Raw genomic sequence first — 27,967 nt, 5'->3', positions numbered from 1 at the left:
TACTGAGCCTGATGTTCCTGCAGTGCTTGGCACCTCACGGTACTTCCCAGGACAACGACAGTGCTGCCGGCCAAGGCCTCCACAGACACCCCAGCAGGAGGAGAGCGGGTAAAATGGCCTCGATCTTCCGGAGTGAGGAGATGAGCTTGATGCAGCTCTTCCTCCAAGTGGAGGCTGCCTACTGCTGYGTTGCTGAGCTCGGGGAGCTGGGCCTGGTTCAGTTCAGAGATGTAAGTAGTGCCTGGCTCTGCCAGTTAACGGGTTTTCCATCTGCTGAAGCCCCAGGAGACTTGCTCCTTGGGGTGCTTGTCCTCCCCCCCCCCACCACCAGCATTTCATGGGGAGGCTGTGATCCTCACCCTGACAGGGTGGGTGAGAGCCTATGAGGGTGAAGGAGACCTCAAAGCCATTTAGAAAGCCAGGTACTAAACTGAGACCCAACCTCTCCCTGAGCCTCGCTCCAGCTCCGCTTGCTGGACATCCCTGCATGACCTCTGGATGGTTCCCACTAACAAATGGGGGCTCTCCTCAGTTGTGACTTCTGCTATCCAGRAAAGGTTAGTGGAAATGGGCCTGGTACGGCTAGGATGTCCTTGAGCATGAGGAGATCCACAGCACAGCTCTGCCATCAGGAGCCAGTAGGATACAGCRATGTAAATGGTGACTGTTTGCACAAAAGGTGTTCTCCACTGAGATAAACAATATCTGTGGTGGTGAGCAGCACCCAGCTCAAGGCTTACTTTCCCTCCYGTTTCTAGCTGAATGTGAATGTCAACAGCTTCCAGAGAAAGTTTGTGAATGAAGTGAGAAGGTGCGAATCCTTAGAGAGGATCCTGCGTAAGTAAACACTTGTGAAATGCAGTCGGCTTTCCACCAACTAGYTGTCTGGGATTTATTTCTTTGTTAAGTGCTTTCACACTGAGAAACAGAATTAGTGGTAAAAACTGTGGTATTTTCATCTGAGTTCCTGAAAATGCTTTGTATGTGTCAGCTAATTRCCACTTCAAGACCCCCTCCTCCATATGGGCAAGAAATTATTACCCCTATCTTCAAATAGTTAACTGAACTGAAAGGAGGTTAATTAGCTTATATAAAATCATAAAATAAATCTGAATCTGGGCAGGAGACTCAGTCCAGATAAGCTTACTCTCACCTCAATACTCTAGCCTTTGCTATATGCCKCCTGTGGCCAAGTACTTCAGCCTGGGGACAGATCCTTAAAATACAAGCAGTAGAACTAGTCAAGCCTCGTTTCCTATGGACTTGCRTCCTGTGAACTCTGTACTCCCCATTGCAATWATGCCAATGATGTCCACTATATTCATGACGACAAGGACAGCAYATGCTGTTGCTAGAGCAGACCTATGTAGGTGTTGGTTGATCTACATCTGTCCTGGAAGGACTTAGTGTCTCGGGGGGAATTTGCTATGGCAAGATCATATTCAGGAGCCAAATCCCTAACACCTGATGAAGCAGGACTGGTCCGGCTGCTTGCAGTCTGTTGCTTACACATGCAGGAACACCTATGAACCCCTTCACATCCAGTGCTCCATCTGCTGAAGGTCTGAACAGGGAAGAGGGTAGATTAATAACTCTGACAAATGGGRCAGGAAGGCAGGGGCCAGGGTACTTTAGTTAAGTACTCACTAGAGGGCATTAGGTAAACCTAAAGGCTAGGACTGAGATTTACCACTGCTCTAGGAGAACTGGCCTTCTCACTGAGCAGGGAAGCTGCCAGGAGTTAGATTGTTGATRGTTGCATATATTCACTGGGATGATGGACCTTAAATATCAGCTGACCCTCGTCACACTTCACACAGCAAGTGCGATGCCTTGACCTGATGGGGTTTAGCAGTACCCAGTGACCAGTTTAATGTAGCAGAGATGAGAGCCCTTATCAAGACTCTTGTGTTCATTCCTTGCAGGTTTTCTGGAAAATGAGATGGAAGACAATGTTGAGATGGTCAGACTAGAAAAGTACCCAGAGACCCCTCTGCCTCGGGAAATGATTGATATGGAGGTACAGAATTTGGAGCGGGCCAGGGAGAGAGGAAAAGGGACGTGCACCTGAGCGTGCACATAATGTCCTTGATGCAGATCCTGTGCCAGGAGCGATGCAGGAATTCAGGCTGGAACAGCTCTTCCTGCCTGAGGAGATGCTTCCTAATTTACTGTTTCAGCAGTTAGATTAAGGCTGGTGTAGACCTGTAGGTCAAGCAGACCAGTCTTTTCACCTTCCCYCTTGAAAACCCTGCTCCAACTTATTAATAGGAAAGGCATCATTGTCACAGAAACCCCTCCATCATCGTTTAGGAAAGAATAAGAAAATTTTTGGTGATTAGTYGGGAGAACTAATGTTAGAACCTGCTTTGCTGCATATGGACTCAAAGACGGTCTGCTCTGATGGCAGCATGGCTATGGTATAGCAAGACTARCACCTAACATAAGCATTTAGTAAATCTGGATCAAGGACTATTGAGTACTGAGAGCTCTCTGCGCTTCCTTAAAACTGCTAACAACCAGTGGGAGCTGCAGGCATTTAGACCTTGGTGATTTGGACTGTGATATGCCACGACAGTGTGTGTTTTCAGATGTGCAGGGATTACTTTCTTCTAGATCAGCTGAAAGCTATGTTTACAGACTGGATCATTTTTAATGCTGCATACCTAGGTGATCAGGAAGGAAAATTATACTTCCTGAGGGCTTAGGCTTCACAGAGAAAGGTGATTGCCTGGTGTGTTCCTAGGCTTCCATCCTCACTGCTTTTTGCCCTGTAACTAAAGTACCTAAGCTAATAGTCCTGCTGTAGCTGCTTTTGCAATCAGTGGATTTAAAGTCACCCTACCTGGGGTCTGAGCTGTCCTGTGGGGAACCTCAGAGGTGCAGAGACTCAGGCACTTAACTCAGGCACCAGGTACCCATCTGCAGTTAGGTCAGGTGAATTCTAACTCTAATTCCTAAATAGGACAAAGCACCCAACAGAGAACATGGCAGTGGGATAATGAAGTGTTGACATTAATAAATATCTTTCTACAAACTCAATGGCTACTAAAAGTGCTTATTGAATAGTTCTATATCTCCCGCCAACACACCTTAAAAACAATTTCTTGTTTGAGATTTGATATCAGCTTGATAGAGGGTCAATGGCCTGCTTCTGAGTTTTCCTGGATGTACTTGGATCCTAAACAGATGGTGCTGGAGAAACTTGAGGCCGAGCTGCTGGAAGCCAATCAGAACCAGCAAGCTCTGAAGCAGAACTTCCTTGAGCTGACAGAGCTCAAACATCTGCTGAAGAAAACACAGGACTTTTTTGAGGTAAGAGGCCTCTCTGCTCTTCCAGTAGAGATGTTGAAGGTTCCTAAAAATGTTCACATTTTTGTTTGTTGTATGTTGCTGTCACTGATTTTTAAGCAGAACCCAGCTCTCTTGACACAAATCTGCAAGGTCATGTTTCAAGTGTACATCAGTCACTTGGGAGGTACCTCTTTTTGATTCAATGGGATGCAAGAACTTGATGCTCAAATTTCTTTTGAAAACAAGATWTATACTTTTAAGTTGCTCGAATAGAATCATAGAATCAGTAAGGTTGGAAGGGACCTCTGGAGATCATCTAGCCCAACCTCCCTGCTCAGCAGGGTCACCTAGAACATGTTAGACAGGGTTGCATCCAGGTGGGCTTTGAAGATCTCCAGAGAAGGAGACTCCACAACCTCTCTGGGAAACCTGTTCCAGTGCTCCGTCACTCTCACAGTGAAGAAATTCCCCCTCACGTTCAGGCGGAACTTCTTGTGCTGCAATTTCTGTCCATTGCCTCTTGTTTTGTCACATGGGACAACTGAAAAGAGTTTGTCCCCGTCCCCTTGACATCCTCCCTTTGGGTACTTATACACATTGATAAGATCCCCCCTCAGTCTTCTCTTCCCCAGGCTAAAGAGGCCCAGCTCTCGCAGCTGTTCCTCATAGGGCAGGTGCTCCAGCCCTCTGATCATCCTCATAGCCCTCTGCTGGACTCTCTCCAGTAGCTCCATGTCTCTCTTGTCCTGGGGAGCCCAGAACTGGACACAGTGYTCGAGATGAGGCCTCACCAGGGCTGAGTAGAGGGGCAGGATCACCTCCCTCAACCTGCTGGCAACACTCTTCCTAATGCGCTGCAGGAGACCATTGGCCTTCTTGGCCACAAGGGCACATTGCTGGCTCATGGTCAACCTGTCATCCACCAGCACTCCCAGGTCCTTCTCTGCAGAGCTGCTCTCCAGCAGGTCAACCCCCAGCTTGTACTGGTGCCTAGGGTTATTTTKTCCTAGGTGCAGGACTCCACACTTGCCCTTGTTGAACCTCATGAGGTTCCTCTCTGCCCAACTCTCCAGCCTGTCCAGGTGTCTCTGAATGGCAGCACAGCCCTCAGGTGTGTCAGCCACTCCTCCCAGCTTGGTATCATCAGCAAACTTGCTGAGGAGGCACTCCGTCCCCTCATCCAGGTCATTGATGAATAAGTTGAACAGGATGGGACCCAGTACTGATCCCTGGGGAACTCCGCTAGCCACAGGCCTCCAACTAGACTCCACGCCACTGATGACAACCCTCTGAGCTCTGCCTTTCAGCCAGTTCTCAATCCACCTCACTGTCCACTCGTCTAACCGATGCTTCCTGAGCTTATCTAGGAGGATGTTATGGGAGACAGTGAATAAATTTTATGCTTCCCCCACCCCTTGCTTTTTTGGCCTAGCACTCTATGGAAAGCTACCTTTGGGGGAAATAGTGTCAGGAGAAAGACGTGAAAATAGTTTTCAAACCGGGAGTATTGAATTGTTTTTAAAATTAATCTTTTCCAGACAGAAACCAATCTGCCAGATGATTTCTTCAGTGAAGACACATCTGGCTTACTGGAGCTGAGAAGCACTCCTGCTGCTGCAGCTGCCAAGCTGGGGTCTGTATTAGTAAAGGCTCAGAGCTTGTCCAGATTTCCCATTTGGACACACATTACTATGACACTGATACTCTTCCTTCAGCTTTTTAGCACAGGTTGCTCGCCAGCCTGTTAATGTAGCTGACTAATCAAGGTGAAGGAGTGACTGTACTCTGAAAGAGAGAAGTCATCATCAAAGCTATGGTCAGGATACGGGCTAATGAGACAAATAGACTTTTACTTCCAAGCCAGCAATTCCAGTCAGCCCCTTTGGAGGTATTGACTGAAAATCATTGACTTACAACATCTCATGTGTAGCTTCTTGGTTTGGGCTGCGGGTACCAGCCCGGTCACCATGGATGATGGGTGTGTAGCCACAGCAAGAAGCCAGGTGTTTTCTTGTATTTGGGATTTCTCTATAACAGAAAGCAGCACCACATTTGAGAGTCAGTGGACCAGCAATGCCACAGAACCTAATGCTGATGGTAACTTGGCAGCCAGCATAGACTCGAGCAGTTTTCCCTTACGTCTAAACGAGATAAGTGTGGTTAAACTTGCTGACAGTTTTCTCCCAGGCTGGTACTTTCATCACGTTGTGCTGCTTTTCCTGAAGTCCTATTYAGTCCTTAAATGATTAACGCAAATGTTCATTGAGGGCTTGCCTTGGCGAACGTATGTACTCGTATGCCATGGTGCACTTCAAAAGTGCTGTTTGGTGTTTCTGGGAAAGGGAACACAGGAGGGAGTAGATCTATACCACCACTTCAAAAATGCTAGCCACTCCCTCCATCATTCAATCTCTTTCTGTATGTGTGACTTTAGACACTTCTCCATTCCTTCATTTTTAATCAGAATCATCTCTCCTTCTTTTTTGTTGGTCTGAGGAGGAGTGCAATGTCTTAAAAGATGAACGACAGGATAAAGTCAGAAGTTTAAGAGATAAGAGCCATGCTTGAACTTTTCAGCAACAACGCCTTTCCTAGAGCATCTAGAGTGGCAGCAKAGCCCTGGCTATCGCAGATTATAAAGCTCAAGATTGTGAACTTGCATGTGCTGAAGGTCCCAAAAGACTTAGAACTGGCTCATAATTTATTTATCTTATAACACTGCTCAGATTCACAGCAGGGGTAATAAAGAGGGAAAGGATGATACCCTTCGAGCGTTTACTGTGGCGAGCCTGCAGGGGAAACATCTATCTGCGGTACACTGAAATGGATACTCCCTTGGAGGACCCTGTCACGGTAAGCACYGACCGGTTTTTCTTTTGCTCTGCTCCACATGCATATGACTTGCAAAAACTAGACTACCGTCCTCGCCACCCAGCAGCACTGGCTGCCTAACTCAGAGTTGGGTGGCTGAAGCATTTGGTTCTTTGTTCTGGGTGCTAAATTCTGCTGGGATTGCATTGCAGAGAGAAGAGATGAAAAAGAATGTGTTCATTATCTTCTATCAAGGAGAACAACTTAAACAAAAAATCAAGAAGATTTGTGACGGGTAAGGCAGGCCCGTGAACAGGTCRCAGTGACTCTTGCTGAGGCATTTACTTGTCAGCGTGAGCTGCCTGAATTTGGAGCGGGAGATGAGAGCTCTGTGCTCCCTTTCTACTCTTCCACTGTATTCCCTTCTGCTTTTCAGCTCTGCTGCTCCTAATTGTAAAAATATATGCATCACCTTGGCATCTGGAAATTCAAGTCCTAAATTTTCCGAAGTGACTTAGAGATGTTGGGAGCTTCAGTTGCTAGGTTTTTAACTTGAGACATCTAAAAGGAGATTATTTTTAAAAAATTCTTAACTTCCTTCCTCTGAAAATCAGGGGCCTTAGCAGATGTTATGACTTGGGCATTCAGAATATGGTAATCCTCAAACTTGTTTCCAGCCTTATTGTGTTTCAGCAGGAAAAGATGATACTGTAGTTTATTAAACCCTTTCACGAGGCCTCTGGGCAATATCTATGTAATCAGAGACAGAACCCAGAAGAGAAATGGCYTCAGGCTTCATACAGCCTGTCTTGCTTCCAGCCTGTTAAGCATCTTAGAAAGATAATTCAGTTTGAATAGTTTGTTACTGTTTCATAATACTGATGACTGACAGGCTTTGTTAAGGAGTAAGTCAGTCAGTCAGATTTGGTGAAAGGATCTGTATGCTGTCACCGAATCCATTTTAGATACCATCCTTTGGCCAGGCAAGGAGCCCTTCCAGCCTGCAGAGYTTTGCAGGGAGGGAAGGTGAGAACGAACGATTACTGTCTCCTGACATGTGCACTCTGGGCAGGTCTTCCCTTATGTCTTGAGTTTAATCAGATCAAAACCAAGTCAATTCATCTGGCTGAAAGAACTGACTTCAAATTGTCCAAATCAATCCTATGAACCCAAAGACTCCCGAGGACTATTAGGAATTTGTGCAGTGGGAACATGGCCATCCTCCATGTCATCTGTTAACRGCAGAGGGCAGTGGTCATCCAGAAAGCAATTCAGCCCACCCATGGTGTAAGATGTGCATTTCTGTCAGTGGGGTGTAGGCACCACTGGAAACGGAAGTAGATTCCCACAGTTTGGACTGTGATACTCAATGACATCAGGAGGTGGTCATGTGGATGTGGTGGTAGGTTCATAGCAAAGAACTTAGATTAATTTCTYTCAATCTTTTATAAGTAAAGTAAAACATACTCACATGAGACAAATCCCCAGGATGCCCTTTGCAGTGATAGCACACTGGTTTTCATTTAGTGCCAACTAGTCAGTTTAGACTTGAAAGTGTCCTTTATCTCTTTTCTTCCTTTTCTGATATTTRTTGTTTGCTAACATGCATGTATACCTGGAAGTCTTGTTGAATGGCCCTTTTTTTGTTAATGTATTAATATAGCAACTCTCCTTTTATGCTCTGTGAGCCATCAGCCATCCCTGGTACACAGGTCAAGACATTTTGACCTGGTCTATCTTTAAGGCAGGATTAACTATGCCTAAAGMAGATGGCAATGCCATTCCAGCTGCAGCAGGACATTTCTGCTTAGCACTAAGTCATTGTTCACAACAAGTAAATATCCTGCAAAACATATGGGCCTGATATAAGCCCATCTCCTGCAAGGCAGAGTAAGATTTGTTTTCAGAGCAGTGCACTTCAGGTTCTCCTTGTAGTCCCTGCTTGTCTCTAATTGGTAATATTAGTCTGCCAATTTCATGAGCATTAAGTCCAGGCACAAATTTATTAGTGAAAGGTGTAGAGGGAGCAGGCAGGAGGAAAATGTAAGAATTTTTTCTCTTTCTTTTCTTGTGGTTGCCTGAATGCTAATGTGAATACTAAACTGGGTTTATCAGTGTAAGGATTCCCTGCTGAATTCTTCCGGAGCTCTCAGAGATGTCTGTGCCATTAGGGCAAAGCTGATACTCAGTATGCAAAATGGCTGTTAAAAGATCAAAGCAACATTCCTGCAATAACCTTATTGGAAATGTGCAGCATGGAGGAAGAAGCTTTCAAGTTTGATTAAAAATCCTTATTAAAGATGAACTAAGAGCTATGAAGAGTAGGAAGCTGGAGATAATTATGTAGAGTGAATAACCTTTGGAAACGAACACCAGGTGCTGAGTGAGGAGAGATTCAATTCTGGAAAGCGAAGTTTAGCTGAAGAGAGCGTGCTGGCATTGCACTGAGCTCAGGGCTGATCTCTAGGAAACTGCTGTGTGTTTTGTTCAATCTGCAACTGTCCTCACTTGTGTCTGTGCTGGAACTGATTTGGGAGAGAGCGTGCTGGTACATTCTGTGCTCGGGTGAAGCCAGCACATGATGTCCATTTGTACACAGGGTGGGCATGTTTTTGTCTTCTAAGCAGGGATATAACTCTGGGGCCCTGTTACACAGTTTATCTTCTTTTAATTTCATTCCAAGTGCACAAAGGTAGACCTTCAGCTCCACTGAAGGATGGTAGAAGAGTGTTGCTTTGTGTGGGTAGAAGGCCTGATGCTCTCTCCTGTGCTACTCACCTCCCCTGTAAACAAGAATGTTCTTCTGCAGAACAGCAATGTGGAAGAACAACACTTCTGATGCCCTCGAAGTGGCAGGGATGGCACAAGTACTAGGTATCACTGAATAGGAAAAGACAGAGTAGTCTCTGCTGTGCTAGCTCCTACAGCACCTTAGCTCAGTTAGTGTCTGTATGTGCTGAGAGCTTTGCAGCAGCAAGGTCCCAACAGGACATCTGGGTACCTACTCTTTATGAATGAGACTCACACTAGCAGGGTAGTTGGCCTTACACCTTTCTGATAGACATGTAATTTATTTATTCCTAGTTGGTGTCATATAGCCCAAGACTTAGAGTACATACAGTGGCCTTACAATGCTGCGATATATTATATTGATATAAGCATTGTTATGCTAGTAGCAATACTAGAGAAGGCCATACATTGTATAGTATAGATAAAGCAACGTGCAACACCTGCAAGGGGACAAGACCTTCAGTCATGTATTAAAAGCCTACATTGCCCTTTTACTACCATGCTAAACAAACCAACCACACCTCCCATATATAGCCTTGAGGGTTTGTGAAAGGGTTTGTACTGGCCTGGCCACTCGTATGCTGATATGACAGATACCACGCTCAAGGTGCTTAAAGGAATTCACTGGTCCTTCCTCTGCTCCCAAGCTGTTTAGCCAAAGAGATGGACCAGAAGTCAAGAGCCAGCTGTATGGGCATTCTCCATCTGTTCTATCCTAGAAATACTGGCAATTTTTACAGATTTATTTATTTATACATGCTGCACACTCTGAAGGCATTTGATTGCTGTGCAGCAGTAGCTCAGCTGATGCCTTCCCCCAGTGACTGTGTAAGGGTAGTGCAGAGACAGTGGCACGGTATTTTTCCAGACTCAGTACAAGAGGGACATCTGTTGGCTGCTGTGTTAACAAGGCAGTCTCTGCCAAGGTTATTTTCTCGCCACTCTTTGCAGTCCTTGCATTAAAGAAGTCAATGTCCTGCCACAACAGAAAACGAGGAGAGGGATTGTCCGAGTAGCTYCCCAAGATGTTAGCAGGGCTTCTTTACTGTGTGTGGGAATARCAGGCTCCTGTGTATTAGTGCAGATCAGTTCATAACATCGTGCGTCTCACTTGGTGCACCTATGATAGGGAGTGCTTTTTCAGCTAGAACAGCCAAGGGGATCCTTTTTCTCATAAGGGAATAAATAGGCCTTTTGGACACATCTAGTAGGCCACACACAACTTTGTTCTGCAATAGTATGCAAGAAGTATATAGCATCAGGCTTGGAATAAAGTCTAGTTTCCCTACCTCTGAGCTCAGAAGAGTCCCAATGAAGTAGCAGTCAATTAAATAAATGATGTTTTTCATCTCTCTCTTACTGAGGCTAGATTTCGTGCCACAGTCTATCCCTGTCCAGAGTCTGCAACCGAGCGTCGAGAAATGCTTGATGGAGTGAACACAAGGATAGAAGATTTAAACACAGTAAGYGGTAACACCTTTCCTGGGGTCCTAACCTGCAGGGCTGCCTCCAGGGTCCAGAGCCACCTGCCCAGGAGCAGCCTCCCCGCTGCTGCGTAGCACTGTATCTGTGCTGASCTCTGCCCATTTACCCTCCCAGGAGCTGCTAAGAAGGTGATTTGTGGAGGCAAAGTACAACTTGCTGCTGTTGGCTGTGCAGTTGGAGGTCAGAGGTTTAGGTCATATAATGTGGGGCTGTGGGATGGGCTCTAAGGTCATCATAGGGCTGAAGGAGTCATAACCAAACTGCTYATTGTGCAGGTTGGCCAAAGTGGTTACATCTAGCTCTTACAGCATGATTTTGCTCATCAGCTCTCAAAGGACCCCAGTCACATCCTGCTGGGGGGGAAGTGGTTTGGCTGCAGTCTTTCAGGAGGAGACTTCTGGCAGGCCCAGGCCCATAACCTTTGATTATCATAATGAAGTACCGCCATATTCCTTGTACTGCCCTGCCTCACCTCAGAATCTATTAAAAGTCTTTTTAAAACTTCTCCAGGAACACTTAGTGGAAGAACTGGGCTCTTTTGTATAGGGTGTAGCAACCACGCTGGGCTCAGAGAGGACTCAATTTTTTATATATTTAAACTGGGTTTTCTTTACTAAGGAAGCTTATCTTGGGGCTATTGTCACATAAGCAATGGAAATCGAAGTCTCCTTTCCTAGAGGTACAYGTCTCCTATCTCCATACCCCAGCATTTAATGTAGGCCTGAAAATTACTGAACTAAGTGGGCTGCGGATGCTCACTAGCTTGTAAACCCGTATAACATATCAGGACTACGTGTGTTTCAGAAAGACTCCTGCATGTGACCTTTGCATTGTCACACATTAAAGTCAATGAGTCCTGAAGCAGGAGTGAATAAACACTCTTGTTTGCCTGAGGCTGCCCAGTCCTACTGCCATCCCCTTYGTGCATGCCCATGACAACCCAGCCAGCAAGAAAACCTGCTCCAGAACTGACTTTTGGTCCTGAATACTGTGGGCAGCCAGGCCTCTTCAGCCACGTAAACCCACAGATTATCTTCCTAACACAAGTATCCCTGTTGCTAATTGTGCAGTGGCACTGTGGTGGCCGCATGATGTGTTGGGGTTCAGCAGGGCAGTAAGCTATAGTTATAGTAGGACTGATCTGCCCTTTGGACCACAGACCCTGGTGACAGGCTCTGCAATGTGCTCTAAGTCTRCCACATAGAGCTACCCACTGAAGACGTGACAAGCTGGTAAACAACTGAGTAAGGCACCAACACTGCACCCACAGCTGAGCAGCTGCTGAAGTTCTCCTGTACACTTACGGGGGCTCAGTGCCRCAAAGGGCAGCCCTCAGCATCATGTGCCCCATGTCATGTACTCTCTTGATGAGAGATAAATGAATTGCACTGCACGATATCYGGCTCATTCCAATGAACGCTCCCTTTCCACAATCCCCTTCCACCTGCCCTCCCAGAACAACAGCTGAGTAGATCATGCTACCTCCCTCTTGCTCTGTTGAGCACTGCTTGTGGTGTGCTTACAGGTGATAACCCAAACTGAGTCCCACCGCCAGAGATTGCTGCATCAGGCAGCAGCCAACTTGTGGTCCTGGGGGATCAAGGTGAAGAAAATCAAGGCCATCTACCACATTCTGAATTGCTGTAACATTGATGTCACCCAGCAGTGTGTCATTGCAGAGATCTGGTTCCCAGTGGCTGACGCTGGCCGGATAAAAAGAGCTCTCCATCAGGGAATGGTAAGAGGCTAACACTTTGGGTCCTCGAAGCCCTTACCCAAACAACATTGCTCGTATGTTGAGCATATGTTCAGGCTTCTCTATGTTACCATAATGCTGGACTTCCTTTTCTGTTTTAATTAAAGTTGAGGTTGTTGTGTGATCACTTGGCCTCAGGTGGTTTATGGCCAGCACTAAATCTTGGCAAGTTTGTGATCAATCCATAGGAGTCAGCAGTGCTGACAACTTGCCCTGTACAGGAATCAATGCACAGGGAATGGGAAAGTCTGGATATTAGCAAAGGGTTGAGACCTAACACTCTTGAGCATGACTTTCACGCCACTCTCTTCACATGTTTGGCACAGGTGTTGCCTCTGACGGATTCCTCTTTACTAACCACCCTAATTGTGCCTTTCCTTGTCACCTGGTTTGCAGGAGCGAAGCGACTCTACCATTGCTCCTATCCTGACTGCTGTGCACACCAGGATGGCACCTCCCACCTTCAACAGGACCAACAAGTTCACGGCTGGCTTTCAGAACATCGTGGATGCATATGGTGTGGGCAACTACAGGGAGATAAACCCAGGTGAGAAAATACTTGGCTTTTGCACCTGGCTTGCCAGAGCCAAAGCAAAGCCTCTCAACTCCATCATTATCCTAAAACTCATTTTTGATTGAAAAGTCTGAGCCATGTTTTCTGGTGGCTAAAATTAGTACTGTTCTGGTGCATAGCATGGATTTTCTCAGGCACAGAATTTGGACATCTGTCTTCAGTGATTTAGGCAGGAATAACAAACTACACAAATACAGGATGAGTAGCAAATGGCAGGATAGAAACTCTGCAAGAAAYGACCCAAGATGACAAGGTAAATATCAACTGACCTTGTAATACYGAGGCAAAAAAAAGCCACCATCAAAAGGGAATGTGTAAGCAAGAGTTTGGTCTGCAAAATGTGTGAAGAAATGCATCTGCTTTACTCAGCACTGACAAGGCCTCAGCTATTGAGGACAGTTTTGGCAAAGTGCCTGAGAACAAGTGTGGAGCAATTGTGGAGAATCCTAAGGAGACYGCTGAGAACAAACAGAAGCCTAGAAGTGGGGGCTGATGGGAAAGGATTGAATGAACTCGGGTTGTTCAGGCTGAGAAGTCTGAGAAATGTAATAGTAATCTTCAAATACTTTTCTCCACTTCAAAAGAGAATGCAATTATCTATTCATCACGTTTGTAATGGTAGGACAAGAAAGGATGGCAACGAAGATGCAGGTCTGGCAGCAGGAGGATCTTGCTAGTGGTGAAGGTAGTTAGTTCAGCACCAAATTTGGTTGCCTGGTTATCTGAGGAGACATCAGTGRAGGCCTTTAAGAACAGGTCAGGAATGGCTTGGTGGAGTGAACTGCTCTTCTGCTGAGGTCCTTTTGTTTAGGAGAAGCTGAGCTTCCTGCTRTTTCTTTCCCACAGCTCCTTACACCATCATCACCTTCCCCTTCCTGTTTGCGGTGATGTTTGGAGATTGTGGCCATGGTGCTGTCATGCTGGGCTTTGCACTCTGGATGGTCACTAACGAGAAGAGCCTTTTGGCCCAGAAGAGCACTAATGAGGTGAGTACCAGGGAGCTGATACATCCTAATGCAGCCTGTTAATCTAGTAAAATGTTCCTCATCCTCATTTGTTAAAGGGAGCATCTAGCGTCTCAAAGGCTGAATGTTGTTCCTTCCAAGACGTTCATGAAGGGCTAAGGTAGATATTTGGCAAGTAATTCTGCCTACTTCTGCACAGGGAGATGGACAGGCCCAGAGGACCTGGAGTTCCTATGTCTGGTTTTAGATGTTTATTTGTACTGTCACATCACCGGTATCTGCTTTTGCATGTGTGTGCCAGGGCTTTCRGAAATCAGACCTTCCCGCCCATGGCTCTCTCTCTGGTTAACCTGGCCACACTCTCAGAAAGCAGCTCCTGTCAAAACCACTGGCAGCTCCTGAGGGCACTGCACTCTGGTGAATTAGGCTGTCTGCCTGAGAGCTGAAGTATGCTTTAGGAACTAAACATCATGGGGTTTTTAGTGCTGTATTTATGTGCATATAGATTAGAGTCCAATAGCCAGGTGCTGATGATGCTATGAGCACTGGGTCACTGGTACAGGAGAGCAGGCGTGCCTAGATGAGTCTGATTTAGCCTTCTGTGATAAAATCTGAAGAGCAGAGCTGGGCTGGAGGGTGGGCACTGGGTGTAGCAATTGTAGGAACAAATATTTGCTGTGGATCAGGTAGCTGGATATTTTTAGCAGAATGAGAAGCTGGATTGCAGATGGAGAGTGATTTATATTGCCATGATTATCCAAAAAAAAAAAAAAAAAAAAAAAGAAGAAGAAGAAGAAGAAGAAGAAGCAGAGAATGTCAGAGAGTGTGTGAAATGATTGCTGCAAGAGAATCATTCCCCTTCACTGAGGCCCATCATTTGATGGGACTGGAGGTATCTTGGTCACCTCTCTGGGCCTACCTTTCCCCCCTGCAGATCTGGAACACCTTTTTCAGTGGGCGCTACCTGATCCTGCTCATGGGCATATTTTCCATGTATACTGGCTTCATCTACAATGACTGCTTCTCCAAATCGTTCAACATCTTTGGCTCTTCCTGGCATATCATCCCCATGTTTAAAAATAACACTTGGACGTAAGTGGCTAAATTTGGGAAACAAGTCAAAACATGTGAAATGGAGGGTGTAGGCTTTAAAAGAAAGACACACTGAGTATCTGTGTGGGGAGGGCAAGAATTCCCTGCTGTGCTTTCGGTTATGAACAAATCAGAGATTTTGTCTGACGCACACAGACAAAAACACTATTGAAATGGAAATGCAGAATCTCTGGGACCAAGCCTATTTGTCCAGTCACTACCCTTCCTAAAACCTCCAAGTGTCCAGGACTGATGTATAGAGAATTATCAGTGTGATGGAGAACCACCATTGTGTAGGACCCATTTCCACAGAAGCCTACTTGTGGACACAAGCACAGGGAGTCAGTAACAAGTGGCATAATGGTGGTAGTCCTTAGCACTTCTCACATAAATATACTTCAGGCTTACCTGGTGACATTAAGTTGCAAAGACCACTTCACTTTTCTCTTGTAGTAATGATGTGCTTCTGGACAATATGGTGCTGCAGCTGGATCCAGCAGTCCCAGGAGTCTACTCTGGAAATCCATATCCATTTGGAATAGATCCGGTAATTAAATTAAATTGGTCTAGGATAATTTCTATTTCTACGTATCAGGTATACTAGTAGCTTTCAAATATCTCTCCTGAAGCCAGGCTGTTCAATTCTTGCTCTTTGCCTGTTCTTTACATTGCAGTTGTGATACTTCTCTTTAGCAGTTAAGGATGTAGATACAGTCATCCTTTTCTTTTTCTTTTTTCTTTTTCTTTCTTTTTTTGGTAATTTTGCACAGGCAGCAGCAAAATGGTAAATAGGAAGGAACTTAATTTTTGCCAGAGGGTGGTCTGTGCTCTGATTTCTGCTTTCTTGTAGGACTGCTGGACCCAGCTTCCTTACACGAATATTTAATCCGTTCCACAGCTACCTCACAAGTCTGAGGGTTAAGTCCTGATTTCCATGCAGTGTATTTAACATACAGACTATGAAGGAAATGTCAGTATTATTTAGCTGATCCACGTTTGCTGTTCTGTGGTCTATTTCCCCTTTTTTGCTGTTCTCTGTCATATATTTAAATGCTATCATTAACATCAAACTTTCCTGTTTCAATCTTACAATCAGCCAATTAGCATCCACTTTGCTGGATGTTACCTCATTTCAGTGGGACACAAAAAGAAACACTGGTTTCTCTTGAAAAGGCTGAAGCAAAGTCATTACGCTATTTTAAACATCTGTTATTTCCTCTATTAATTGAGGATAATACTTTCTATCTTTAAGACAAGAAGCCTGTCAGAGTGAAATGTATTACAAAGAGCATGTAGATGTTTGTCACTTGGTGTCCTCTTGCTGCAACTGATAGGAGTAAACTGATGGCATCAAAGTAGACTTCCACGGATCTGTTATTGAGCAAACACCTGAAAGTCTTGTTCTTTTGTCTCTCTGCTCCGCAGATCTGGAATGTTGCATCAAACAAGCTGACTTTCCTGAATTCCTACAAAATGAAGATGTCGATTGTCATAGGGATTGTGCACATGGTTTTTGGTGTGGTACTCAGTCTCTTCAACCACATGTAAGCCTGTTTCACTAGGCGTCTTGCTGTAGCATGCAGGTCCCCATCTCTAAAATCCCAGAACCTCTAAGTGTTCCCCCCACCCCTTTTTTTTCCCCAGTCTTTCATTTTGCGAACGTTTTTGCATGGACTTGGCCTTCTAGAGCATTTTCCTAAGCTTAAAATTCCCAGAGTGATTCACTTCTGCACTTCAGAGCATCAGACTCAGCAGTCCCTGTTATAAGCTGGTTGTTCCTCAAGGCGGTGCCACTTACTTTAGCCTATAGCTCTGGCATTGCGAACGGGCAAAACATTTAGGCTGTTCTTACTATAACAATTTCTACTCACCACAGAAAACGCTGGCAGTCAAGTCATCTGTATTGCCTGGACTAGATGCTTTTTTCTTCAGTGAAATCATGATCTTTGCTAATTGTCAAAGCTTAATTGTAATAATTTACATAATTTTAAGGCAATTAAATATAATCATAATTGCTTATTAGCAGTGACATAAAGTCCATTGAGCAAGACAGATTAATATTTACCCCATCCTTATACAAGCATAGCCTCTTCCACTTGTTGCCAGGTCAGTAGTAGTACTTCCCTTCTGAGGGCCCTGTCTTACTCCACCTGCAATGACCACCTTCTTTTTATGCTCTTTTGTGCTCAGGTGTTACCTCACCTTCACAGCTGGTTACATTCCTCTGAAGTTCGTGAGGTTTTCTTCCAAGTGGAAGATAAGAGTTTGTGACCCCATACCCTGGCACACATAATGGCTTGTACTGAAATGGCCAGCCAAGCTCTTCTGACTGTATTTCAGTGTTGTGTCATATATCACCAGCCAGCACGGTTTGGTTATTCTTCCCAGGGACGAGCAATGCCCTCCAAACAGAGTTAGTCTTTCGTTTTGTTTTTTTTTTTCCCTTTCACTTTTTTCATGCTCACAGCAATTTCCCAACCTCTGCCCCCGTTTTATCTAGGTTGTAGCTCTACTCCATGACACGTCTATCAGCGATCTCAGTTTGCACGGTGTTGTTGACCAGTTGCTGCTGCCTGGTGCTCTGCTTAGCACGACAGTGCTGAAATCAGAAGGCTCAGTTACAATACTCAGTTGTGGGCCTGGGAATTGAGCTGCTGCTCTGATAAACTAGTGAGCCAGGGTATAAAAAAACCTGAGAAGGCAGAATGGGGAATTGGCTCTGCCAGTGTCCTTCGTTCTGAGTGAGCTTGATGTCTCAGACTAGTAGTTCAAACTGTGCCCTTCCCCAGTGCAAGTCGAAGTGCCCCATGCACTGCCTTGCGCCGCTGTGGGCACAGACCGCTGAATCCGAAGGCTGGGAGGAAGGCCATCTCGTTGCAGGTTTTCTCTTGGGCAAATTCCCTGTTGCTTCCTCTCTTCATGTACATGATTTGTAGATGTACCAGAGTATATTAAATTTAAAATATGTAGCATCACCCACGATTGATAACTTTCATCCTGAAAGACAAATTGTTCGAGTCCAGAGACTGCTGGAATTATGTACAGTGTGTGTGCATGTCTTTCTCCTGACCTAGAGGGGCTTTGGTCAGGATCTCTGTCTGTGTATCTATACTTTTGCCTTTGCGCTCTCTTTCTATGTATATATTTTGCTGCATACGCACACACCCACACAAACAGTTGGCTATATGGTGGAGGGGCTGACGGCACTGTCTCGCAAGGCTCTCCGAAGCTGGGAGGTATGTAGTGATCTGCAGATGGGAAGTTCTGCAGCTGACGAAGAGGAAGGCTGCCTCGTATCAGGACTGAATCTACTCCTGATTCTGGCCTCCCCCAGCTTATGATGTTTAACTTTGTAAATTTGCCATGCTTTAAAAATAGGCATTTATTTCGAAGTATTAATTTTCTGAGATGTGATACTGATGGATCAAGTACAGGAACCTGAACAGAATCAGTATGAGAAAACTTTTGTACTTAAGCAATGATTTTCATTTGTAAAGAATGCAACTACAGATTTCTCTCTTGGCCAGTGATATTTGTTATGCTTTTTATGCTGTTTCACAAAGACTAAATAGTATGTAGTACTGTCATACTTCGGGGCAACCTTGTCCTGTATTAATTGTACCTCTCTCTTCTAATTCTTTCCAGCTACTTCAAGAGATATATAAACATTATCCTGCAATTCATTCCAGAGATGATCTTTATCATCTCTCTTTTTGGCTACCTGGTCTTCATGATTATTTTCAAATGGTGCCATTTTGATGTCCACTCATCTCAGAGCGCGCCAAGCATTCTCATCCACTTCATCAATATGTTCCTGTTTAATTACAGTGATACTGCAAATGCTCCGTTGTATCTGCATCAGGTATGGACAAAGCAACTTGAGCAATTACAGTGGAGGTTGTGGAGGGTGAGCATGAGGATGAGGAACAGACTCAGAAACTTATCTACACGTGACAGTCACATAAAGGAAGTTTGTTCTTCCGGTATTTGTGATGGCCTTGTAGACATGGAGGAGAGAGAAGCTGCTTGAGCAGCAAGGGAAACCTCTCTCTACCCCAGTGTCATCCTGGCAAGAGTGATGGTGCAATCTGAGATATTTCAGAATTAAAAAATAAAGAAAAGAAGGATGATTTGAGAAGCAAAAATGTATAATGCAGATGTACCATCCTGACTCAGATCGTGGCGTTATGTTAGAGACAAAGCAAGAGTCTCCTCTCTTTGATGACTTCTTCTTTATTTTTTCTTCAGAAAACCTGAACACTTAGTATTTTTCAGCTAAAAATAAAAAAATAGACAATTTTATGTCATCTTTTGATCAAAAACACATTGTTTGGGAAGTTGTTTAAAGAAATAAATGCAAGAAATCTCCACTGAAGGAAAACTTCTTTAAAAATTAGCTCCATCTATTTGCTCAGAACAGGGAATTATTTTTTTTTCTTGCCTTTTTGTGCTTGCCAACATCAGTGAACAATCTGAGAGCAAATGCTGCCTCCAGTTACATTTACTTGTCTACGTTACTGACTTCCACACTTCGGCACATTGCCCTGCACTTTGTTTTAGTGAGTCAGAGTTGAAAGAGAGCCTGATCGTTTCCAATTAACCGCATTAGGGCTGAAGGGGAGTTCAGGAAGAAGCAGTTTTCCCACCCTCCAAAAAGTAATTAAATAATCTTTTACATTATAACAACCCAAAGCCTTTCAAAAATAAACATTTTTTCTTGCAGAAAACACCTTCTCTCTATCCCTTTAGCTCACTCCATGCCATCCAACTGGTTAGTCTCAGTGCAAAGACTGTATGAGACCAACCCTAAAGTAATCAGTCAGTCTAAAAAAAAACCTGTTTTTTTGGTTTGTTTGTTTGTTTGTTTTTTTGATTGTATTAGTTCCCCAATCCTGTTGGCAGCATGACAGTACTAGCAGTTAGGTTAGCATAGCAATGTGGTGGCACACCACAACAGAAAAAATTCATATTGCCGGTGTGGGTAATGTATTATCAAACCTAAGCTACTGGGGTTCGGTTCCTTTCTGGAACTCAAGATGGACAACTAATCCTGGATCCCCTACTTTCCAGGGAAGAACTGGAACAACTTGGCTCTTCCTGCAGCATTTCTACTTTGATCAAAGTAAGGAAGAGTGACTAGCTCAAGCAAGTGGTTGTGACATTCTCATGGGATACAGGAAAGCCAGGTTCAAGTCAGTAACATTGGATTTTGTCAAATGAACACTTTCCAGCATGAAAGTGTTTCATCACCAAGTCTCCAACCGTCTCTAGCTGGCAGTGCTTTCTGGAGCCTTCAGCAATACACATCTATTTTCCTGACCTTACAAACAGAGGACACTCAATCTACAAGGAAAATACAACTATTGAATTCAAAAATATTATTTTATAGAATTAGATTTCTTATAAGTGTAGTTGGCTAAAGAAAGAAAAAGTGACTTTTTGCTTTTCTTGTCATCTCTTTTACAGAAGGAAGTACAGAGCTTTTTGGTCATATTTGCCCTGATTGCTGTTCCCTGGATGCTTCTAATTAAACCTTTCATTCTCCGAGCTAACCACCAGAAAGTACAACGCATGGTAAGGGATGTGGATCTATTACTCTTTCAGGCATGGGGCTTCAGTACAGCAAAGGCAAAGTGGAGTAGTCAAACCTCGGAAGTGTTTGTAATGGTCTAACTCTGCTTTCCTCTGATGTTAGAATTTCATCAGTGGTTTCAAACCAGGTTTCACTGCACATGCACTGAGAGACATTCGGCTGAGCCACCTAAAGAGGAAGCAAGTGCTTTTGCTCACATGGCCATACTCTTTCTGTTAGGAGAGCAGTTAGGCTGACACTGAGCTCTTTCAAAAGTAGTATCCAAAACCAGAAATGGTTAAAAGAGACTGACTTGCTGGTAAAGCCAAAACAGGGCCCTGGCAAAGGCCTCCATTGCCTGTTCACAGCTGTTATTAACAGCAGGTTGGCTGCTCTCCGTGAACAGGGAATCTGGATTACTCCCATCCTTGGAGGTATCACCACAGTGGGAAGAGGGTGCTAGCTTTAAAAGCTCTTTTTTTGCTTTCCAGCGTGCTTTCTTCCCTAAGTGATTGCCTTCATGTTGGCAGAGTCCTCCTTCTCTTGGGTTCTGCAATTTGCCCAGCTCTTCAGTGTGTAACTGCTGCAGCTGCAGCAGCAGTTTCTCAGTTGCTCATTAATTCTCTCCTTTACTGCCTCAACAGGTCTTTACTCGTCTGTCATGAGTTACTCCTCTTTATAGTTGGAGGTAATGCCTGCAGTACTTTTTAAAAGGCACAGATGTTCCCATCTGAAGAAAGAGATGCTGACTGTGCTGTGTGACCTTTTCCCACCCCATCACTTCTGACCTATAACTGAAAGCCGGGTCCCATGGGGACCTTTGCAACCCTGCCTCTGTGCTGTCGTTTTTTATTTTGTCAGTCTTCTGGGATTTGGAGGAAAGCTTGTCACGGATGACTCCATCTCCTGCTTTTATGCTGGCAACACCTGACAGCTTTTCCTCACCTCCTAGTCTGCCCCTGTTTTTCTGTACCTGATTTACATATGTTAGCTATCTGATCACATCTCAGATTTACCCACGTTTATATATTTGCAGTGAAGCGTATTCTCTGTGCTGACATTTTCATAAACCAGAAATGTAGCAGATGTGACAAAGATTACTGGTGCAATAGGAAACAATACATTGCTGTGAGGCTTTGCCCATGAAACCTTTTGGAAACTACAAAGAATGACAGGACAGAACTCAAAGGAAGCCGCGAAGTCACTGTTGTTATACAATGTAATAGGACTGTTCTCAGCGTATGATATAGGGCTGTTCTTAAGCTATACTGTGCTATTATTTCTGGAGTGAGGCTCACATCAGATTGCTCAGGTCTTTGGCAATGCTCCATAAAAAATGATTATAGAGAGAAGATGGGTGGTCATGAGGTTTTTGTCAACTGAAAACAAATCAGGAGATCTCTGTCTGTATCTCAGCTACTGTTTGACCTTCATCAAGTCACCTGATCCTTCTAGGATCCCTTTCCATTTCATTTGCGTTGATGCTAATGCCTTTGATATCGGCTGCTATTGGTTTATACCCATGGATCATCAGCCTTACCATGCCTCAGTTTTCTCATTTGCCAAATCTTCACAGAACTGTTGAGGTTGGAAGAGACCTTTAGAGGTCACCCAGTCCAACCCCCCTGCTCAAGTAGGGTCACCTAGAGCATGTTAGACAGAACTCTGTCCAGATGGCTTTTGAATATCTCTGGGGATGGAGACTCCACTACCTCTCTGGTTAACCTGTTCCAGTGCTCTGTCACCCTCACAGTAAAGAATTTTTTTCTCATGCTCAGACAGAACTTCCTGTGTTTCATTTTGTGCCCATTGTCTCTTTTCCTGTCACTGGGTACCACTGAAAATAGTCTGGCCCCATCTTCTTGACACTCTCCCTTTAGACATTTGTATACGTTGATAAGATCCCCTCTCAATCTTTTCTTCTCCAGACTAAACAGGCCCAGCTCTCGCAGCCTTTCCTCATAGGAGAGATGTGCAGTCCTCTAATCATCTTGTAGCCCTCTGTTGGACTCTTTTTAGTAGTTCCATGTCTTTCTTGTACTGGGGAGACCAGAACTGGACACGGTGCCCCAGATGTGGCCTCCCTGCGCTGCGTAGATGGGCAGGATTACCTCCTTCGACCTGCTAATGACACTGTTCCTAACGCACCCCAGGATACCATTGGCCTTCTTGGCCACAAGGGCACATTACTTGCTCATGGCAACTTGCTGTCCTAGTAGACAGCAAGACCTCTAGGTCTTTCTCTGTAGAGCTGCTTTCTGGTAGTTTGGCCCTCAGCCTGTATGAATGCATAGGGTTATTATTCTCCGGGTGAAGGACTTCCCTGTGTTGAACTTCATGGGGTTCCTCTCTGCCCATCTCTCCAGCCTATCAAGGGCTCTTTGAAAGACAGCACAGCGCCTTGGTGTATTAGCCACTCCTCCCAGTTTTGTATCATCATCAAACTTGCTAAGGGCACACTTCCCTTCATCCAGGTCATTGATGAACAGGTTGAACAGCATTGAACCCAGTATTGGACCCAGTATTGACTCCTGGGGGACACCACGAGCTACAGGCCTCCAATATATTTTTCATCTCTGAGGTTTGCTCTTGAGCCAGTTTTAAATTTACTTTGCAGTCTGCTCATCTAGCCTGTACTTCCTCAACTTACCCATGAAGATGTCATGAGAGACAATGTCAAAAGTCTCACTGAAGTCAAGGTAGACAGGATCCTCTGCTCACTGTCTAACGATGTTTCTCATGGTACTAAGGGCTCATTGGGAAGATGAAGAAACTAGCTCCAAATTCTGTTGGAATCATTGGGAAATGCTCTAGAAAGGAAAATCTCTAAGTATTACTAGTCTTTTGGTAGAAATACTCAATTTCTCTAGTCTTTGTTGAATGACTATTGTTGAAATTGTCCTCATATTCATGATACAGTTCTTATATGTGATGTATCATGAGGTTATGAATGAAGTCCTGTGTCACAATCTGCTTCTTTTTGGTACCAGCCCATAGGACGATGCAAAAAAACACATTATATTTTCTTTTTGAAAGATTCAATCTGAAGCCAACTCAGCAAACCCTGCAGATGAAAGCGAAGCAGATGTCCCAGAGGCCAATCACTCCAAGAAAGCTGCCCAGGGAGACCACAGTGGTGGCCATGGAGGACATGAGGATGATGATGAAGAGGTAAGAAAACCTGAACAGACTGAAGAAGGGAAAGAATCATTCACAAACACAACAATACAAAACACAGAGCTTCTGCAGAGCTCTCCCTTTTAATAAGATACCATGACATATTGAGCCAGCAATTTGTGTTTCCAAGTACAGTGCAGTTTAGATTTTAGTAGGATAAATTTCTCTAACTTGTTCCTGAAGTTTTGCCTGATGTGGTCAGGCATTCTTGCAAATCTCAAACTTTTTTTTCCTCAAGGGCATTGTTTAACTTCCATATTGCACCCAGAGAAGGTCAAGACTTCCCCAAGAGTCAGCAGGCTTTTCTTGCTTTAATTTGCAAAGACATATTTAGAAATTGGCAGGCTATAGAGTTAGCTGAAGAGAAAAGTCTCCCTTTGGCAGATATTATCAAGTGCCTTTGTGGCATGCAGCAACATACAGAAAAAAATGAAAAGGAGGTCTCTAGTAGTTTGAGGTACCAACAATATTGTGTGTAGATGTGGCAGACTGCGAAGGAAACAACACTCAGATGCTCAGAAGATATGCATATTCATTGATATCTCCCAAAAGACATATGCCAGTATGCAGATAGTCTGAAAATCCCAACTGTAAATAAGAATTTCTATCTCTAGAAGAAATCAAATCAATTAATGGCATTTGGACTGCCATTTTATCCCGAATTTGAAATTGTGAGACTGGAATATGAGCTGATTCTTTAGCATTTGCTTTTTTCTGGAATTGATAATGTATGTGAAGATCATAGAGGATAATGCGTGCGAAGATCGTAGAGGAGGGACATTTTCCAAAGCAGTCTTTTAGATCTGGGAAAAATCTTTCTGTTGCTCAGCACATAACAAAGAAAAGGGAGGAGTATGAGAAGTCTTTCGTAGTGTTACTCTGTCACTGAACTAACACTCTGCCCTGAACTAATTGTGCTTGGTTTTTATGTTGTTTCAGTTCAACTTTGGAGACACATTTGTCCACCAAGCTATTCATACTATCGAATATTGCCTGGGCTGCATCTCCAACACAGCATCCTACCTGCGGCTCTGGGCATTGAGCTTAGCTCATGCACGTGAGTGAGTGATTGACTATACGTTAGTTACCTCACTGGCAAATCCATACTGACCACTGCTTCTGCCAGTGATTATTGCTGTGATTTCTCCACATGAAATCAAAGTTCTTGTGGAAAAGAGTGTCTGGAAATGGTTTGCTTCGGATCAGATCAATCCAAGCATTGTGCAGTGGTCCTCTTAGTTTTTGGTGGTGCTTCCTGGAAGCTATATGTCATGGAGCTCCTGACCACATTTCCTCCCTAAAACTCATTTCCCACTGTCTACTGCCTCCCCTGTGGAAGAATCCTCAAGGTGTATGGCATGGTAGGAGGTGCATTTCACATGTGTAGTCCAGTCCATAGAGGTAAATGTAATATGGGAACCTAGACTTAATTTCCCAGGAGGCGCTTGCTGTAGATTTAGTGGATGATAATGAATGACTAAATGATTCAAAGTAGATAATTTGATTTGTTTCGACAAACCAGAAACAGAAGCTTAATTTCGAGAACTCTTGAAACTTAATTTTCACTGGAATTTTTCACATCATTATTTTCAATGTTTCATGGAAAATGTGCAGTATTTCAGTGTCTTTTGTCCTGATTCAAGATAAAAAGAAATCCTCAAATACTAGAAATTCTGCCAGGCTGTAACTTCTAATTTTCTGTTATGTTTTTTTAGTAGTATTGCACTACTGTCTTTGGCTAAAAGTTGTGCCTGCCCTAAAGAAATGGACACAGAGGAAGAAAATCAGTTGGGGTGGGGGGGCAGCTGGGTGCCATGGACTGGCAAGGGTAAGCTGTGCTTCTGGACACAGAAATGAGCTTAGTATAAACTGACTGGAAGACCGCACAGTAGTTTTATATGGAAGACAGCTATTTAAAGAGAATAAAATAAACCAAATAAAGAGCTTAGCTAAGGGTATGTTATGTGTTGGGAAGTGCTGGGCTAAATCTTTACTTTCCCTCTATCTCAAGAGGAAAATTGCTCAGTCCTGAATCTATCCTATGTAACTAAGGTAGTTAAGTTAGGAAAATGGTCTTATACTGACAGGATACCTCAGATGTAACAGTGCTGTGAATGTTGATATAAACCAATACAGGAAGAAAAATGCTTTAAGAACTAACAGGTATGCAATCTAGGCTGACATACAGCCTGTATTTTGTTATTTTTTTCCACCACACCTTCTCAATGACATCCTAAGAGAAGTGGTTTGAACAACAAGTGGGAAGTCCATGTCTTCTGTGGGTCTTAGTTGCCATAAATTAGTACGGTTTTTAACCCAGTCTTCATTTATACTGATTATATCAATTGATCTTGCTCACCGAGATTTAGCAGCAATAGTCTTCAAAGGCTCAGCGTACTGACTAGCTGCCACATTAAAGAGATTCAGATTAAACTGATGACCATATCATGCCAGGGTACCATCAGTCCTAGCAGCATGATCAATGTGGACTTGTGATGCAAAGCAAAACAGCACCATGAGCTTCCAACAGAGTGAAGAAAAGCAATGGAAAATCATCAGCATCTGCTTTTCCTAACCCATTCTTCATGGGGAGACCGGGTGACCGTACATGATTACTATCACAGGCACTGGCACTTTTTATTAGGCTAGCTCATCTAACTGGAAGAAATAGGTGAGCTGTGAGGCTAAATGCTGTGGTCTGTGGTGCATTTGTGGAGATTGCTCAGCATTGTTTTCCTTTTATTTCATTTTGCAGAACTGTCAGAGGTTCTCTGGACCATGGTGATGCACAATGGGCTCAACAACAGCAGTTGGTCAGGCCTCATTATCATCTTTATCATCTTTGCAGCATTTGCAGTGCTGACTGTAGCCATCCTGCTCATCATGGAAGGGCTCTCAGCCTTTCTGCATGCTTTGCGTCTTCACTGGTAGGTGTATTGGTCCATGGGAATTTTTTCTGGAGCACTCCCTGGGAGGAATAGGGCTGTAGAAATGGAGGTGGCCATACCAGCTGATGTTAGGCACACAGCATGAGTACCTACAAATTAGGACATCAGCCTCCTAGGCAAAGGAATGAGAGAGACACCTCGGAGGGAGGGGAGCTCAGAGCCCTCCACTCTGAGCTGTTTTCTGCAGGAACCTGTCCGTCCTCATGAGCCTAGGGAGACTAGCCTCTAAACATAAGCCTCTAACTCAGAAGTGTGCAAAATCTTTCAGGCACCCAACACACGCAGCTTTAGGTCCAACTTTTGTTTGACTTTTGTTAATCACTAATGGCACATATGCAGTTAACATCAGATATTAGTAATGGTGCCATATCTGCAGTCACAGTGCCATTGGGATACTGTAGCTGGTGTCATCCAGTCTGCTGTTAGAAACTTTGGGGTCTCCTATATTGGGGCTACCAGACCAGCAAAGATATACAGTGCCTATGTGACATGGACATACGTGGCAAACAGCAACCTGTAGCCCTCTGCCCAGGTCAATGTGCTGAGCCACCGAGGCCATCTTGATGTGAACAATAAAGACTGAAGGCACAGTCACATCATGGTCCTGCATACCCCAGTCAGAGTTACTGTCAAACAAGCCAGCTGGAGATTAGCTACCACAGCAGGAGTTCAGCTGGGGCTGCAAAACCTGCTGAAAATCTGGGTCAATGCTCATGCCATCAGCCCAGGTTTTGTTCCTGGCTATTTTAGCTCTGTGGCAGACCAAATTCAACTTAGCTCATCCTTGTCTTAACTGGACCACAGTCCAGGCAAAGAAGGCCATTTAGACATATCTTCCGGCTAAGAAATACAGCAAGAATAACTAATTCCATCCTCACCACCATCAGTATTGACCTTCTCCTTGAAGAGCTGGAAGAGCTGTGGCCTTTTTCACCATGTAGTGTCCCACCACTAATGACAAATGCTGCCAATGAAAATCAATGTGGAGCTGCTTGTTATTGTACTGGGATGGGGAGAAGTCTGCTAGCTGGCGTTGTGCACAACAGGGTGATGGATGTTGGCTCCAGCACTCAGTTATCCAGGCGCTCAGAGTGGTTAGAGCAAGATAGGATCAGAGTTTACCAGGCACTCAAGGTCCTACTGGCTGACCTCACCAAGCATTTCCAGACTGAGTTATGGAGTCAGAGCAGACATGTGCTGTTGCTCTCTGGAGCTGCCTGTGTCTCTGCTGATTCTGGAATCAGCTGATGCTCCCAGCGCAGAGGCCACAAACTCTCAGAGTCTCTCTCTTTTCCCCTGTGGACACCACATTTCAGCCTCTGCACTGGATTTCCGTACCCTTCCCTTTCCCCTTTGCCACAGCTGGCAATGGATACAGGCGTGATGCCCCTCTCTGCTCTGTCCCACAGGGTGGAGTTCCAGAACAAGTTCTACATTGGGGCAGGCTACAAATTTTCTCCGTTCTCCTTCAAGCATATCATAGATGGCACCACAGAAGAATAA

The 27,967-nt window shown here is 44.4% G+C and overlaps 1 protein-coding gene across 1 annotated transcript; it reads left to right on the top strand.

The window, feature by feature from the left end:
• The first annotated feature begins 113 nt into the window (after positions 1-113).
• On the top strand, positions 114-27,967 carry ATP6V0A4 (ATPase H+ transporting V0 subunit a4). Its single transcript, XM_085322657.1, has 20 exons — positions 114-230; positions 759-837; positions 1,926-2,020; positions 3,190-3,315; positions 4,833-4,927; positions 6,021-6,147; positions 6,318-6,400; positions 10,265-10,358; positions 11,906-12,118; positions 12,533-12,683; positions 13,557-13,696; positions 14,610-14,767; positions 15,221-15,314; positions 16,193-16,311; positions 18,413-18,629; positions 20,234-20,341; positions 23,376-23,510; positions 24,456-24,573; positions 26,272-26,443; positions 27,874-27,967. Exons 1-20 carry the CDS (start codon positions 114-116, stop codon positions 27,965-27,967), a joined length of 2,535 nt encoding a protein of 844 aa, XP_085178783.1.

The sequence above is a fragment of the Rhea americana genome, unplaced genomic scaffold (assembly GCF_003343005.1).
Source record: "Rhea americana isolate MKP2758 unplaced genomic scaffold, rheAme1 scaffold_79, whole genome shotgun sequence".
Lineage (NCBI taxonomy): Eukaryota > Metazoa > Chordata > Aves > Rheiformes > Rheidae > Rhea > Rhea americana.
Note: the sequence above shows the minus strand (reverse complement) of the source record. Positions and strands in the feature narration are given on the sequence as shown.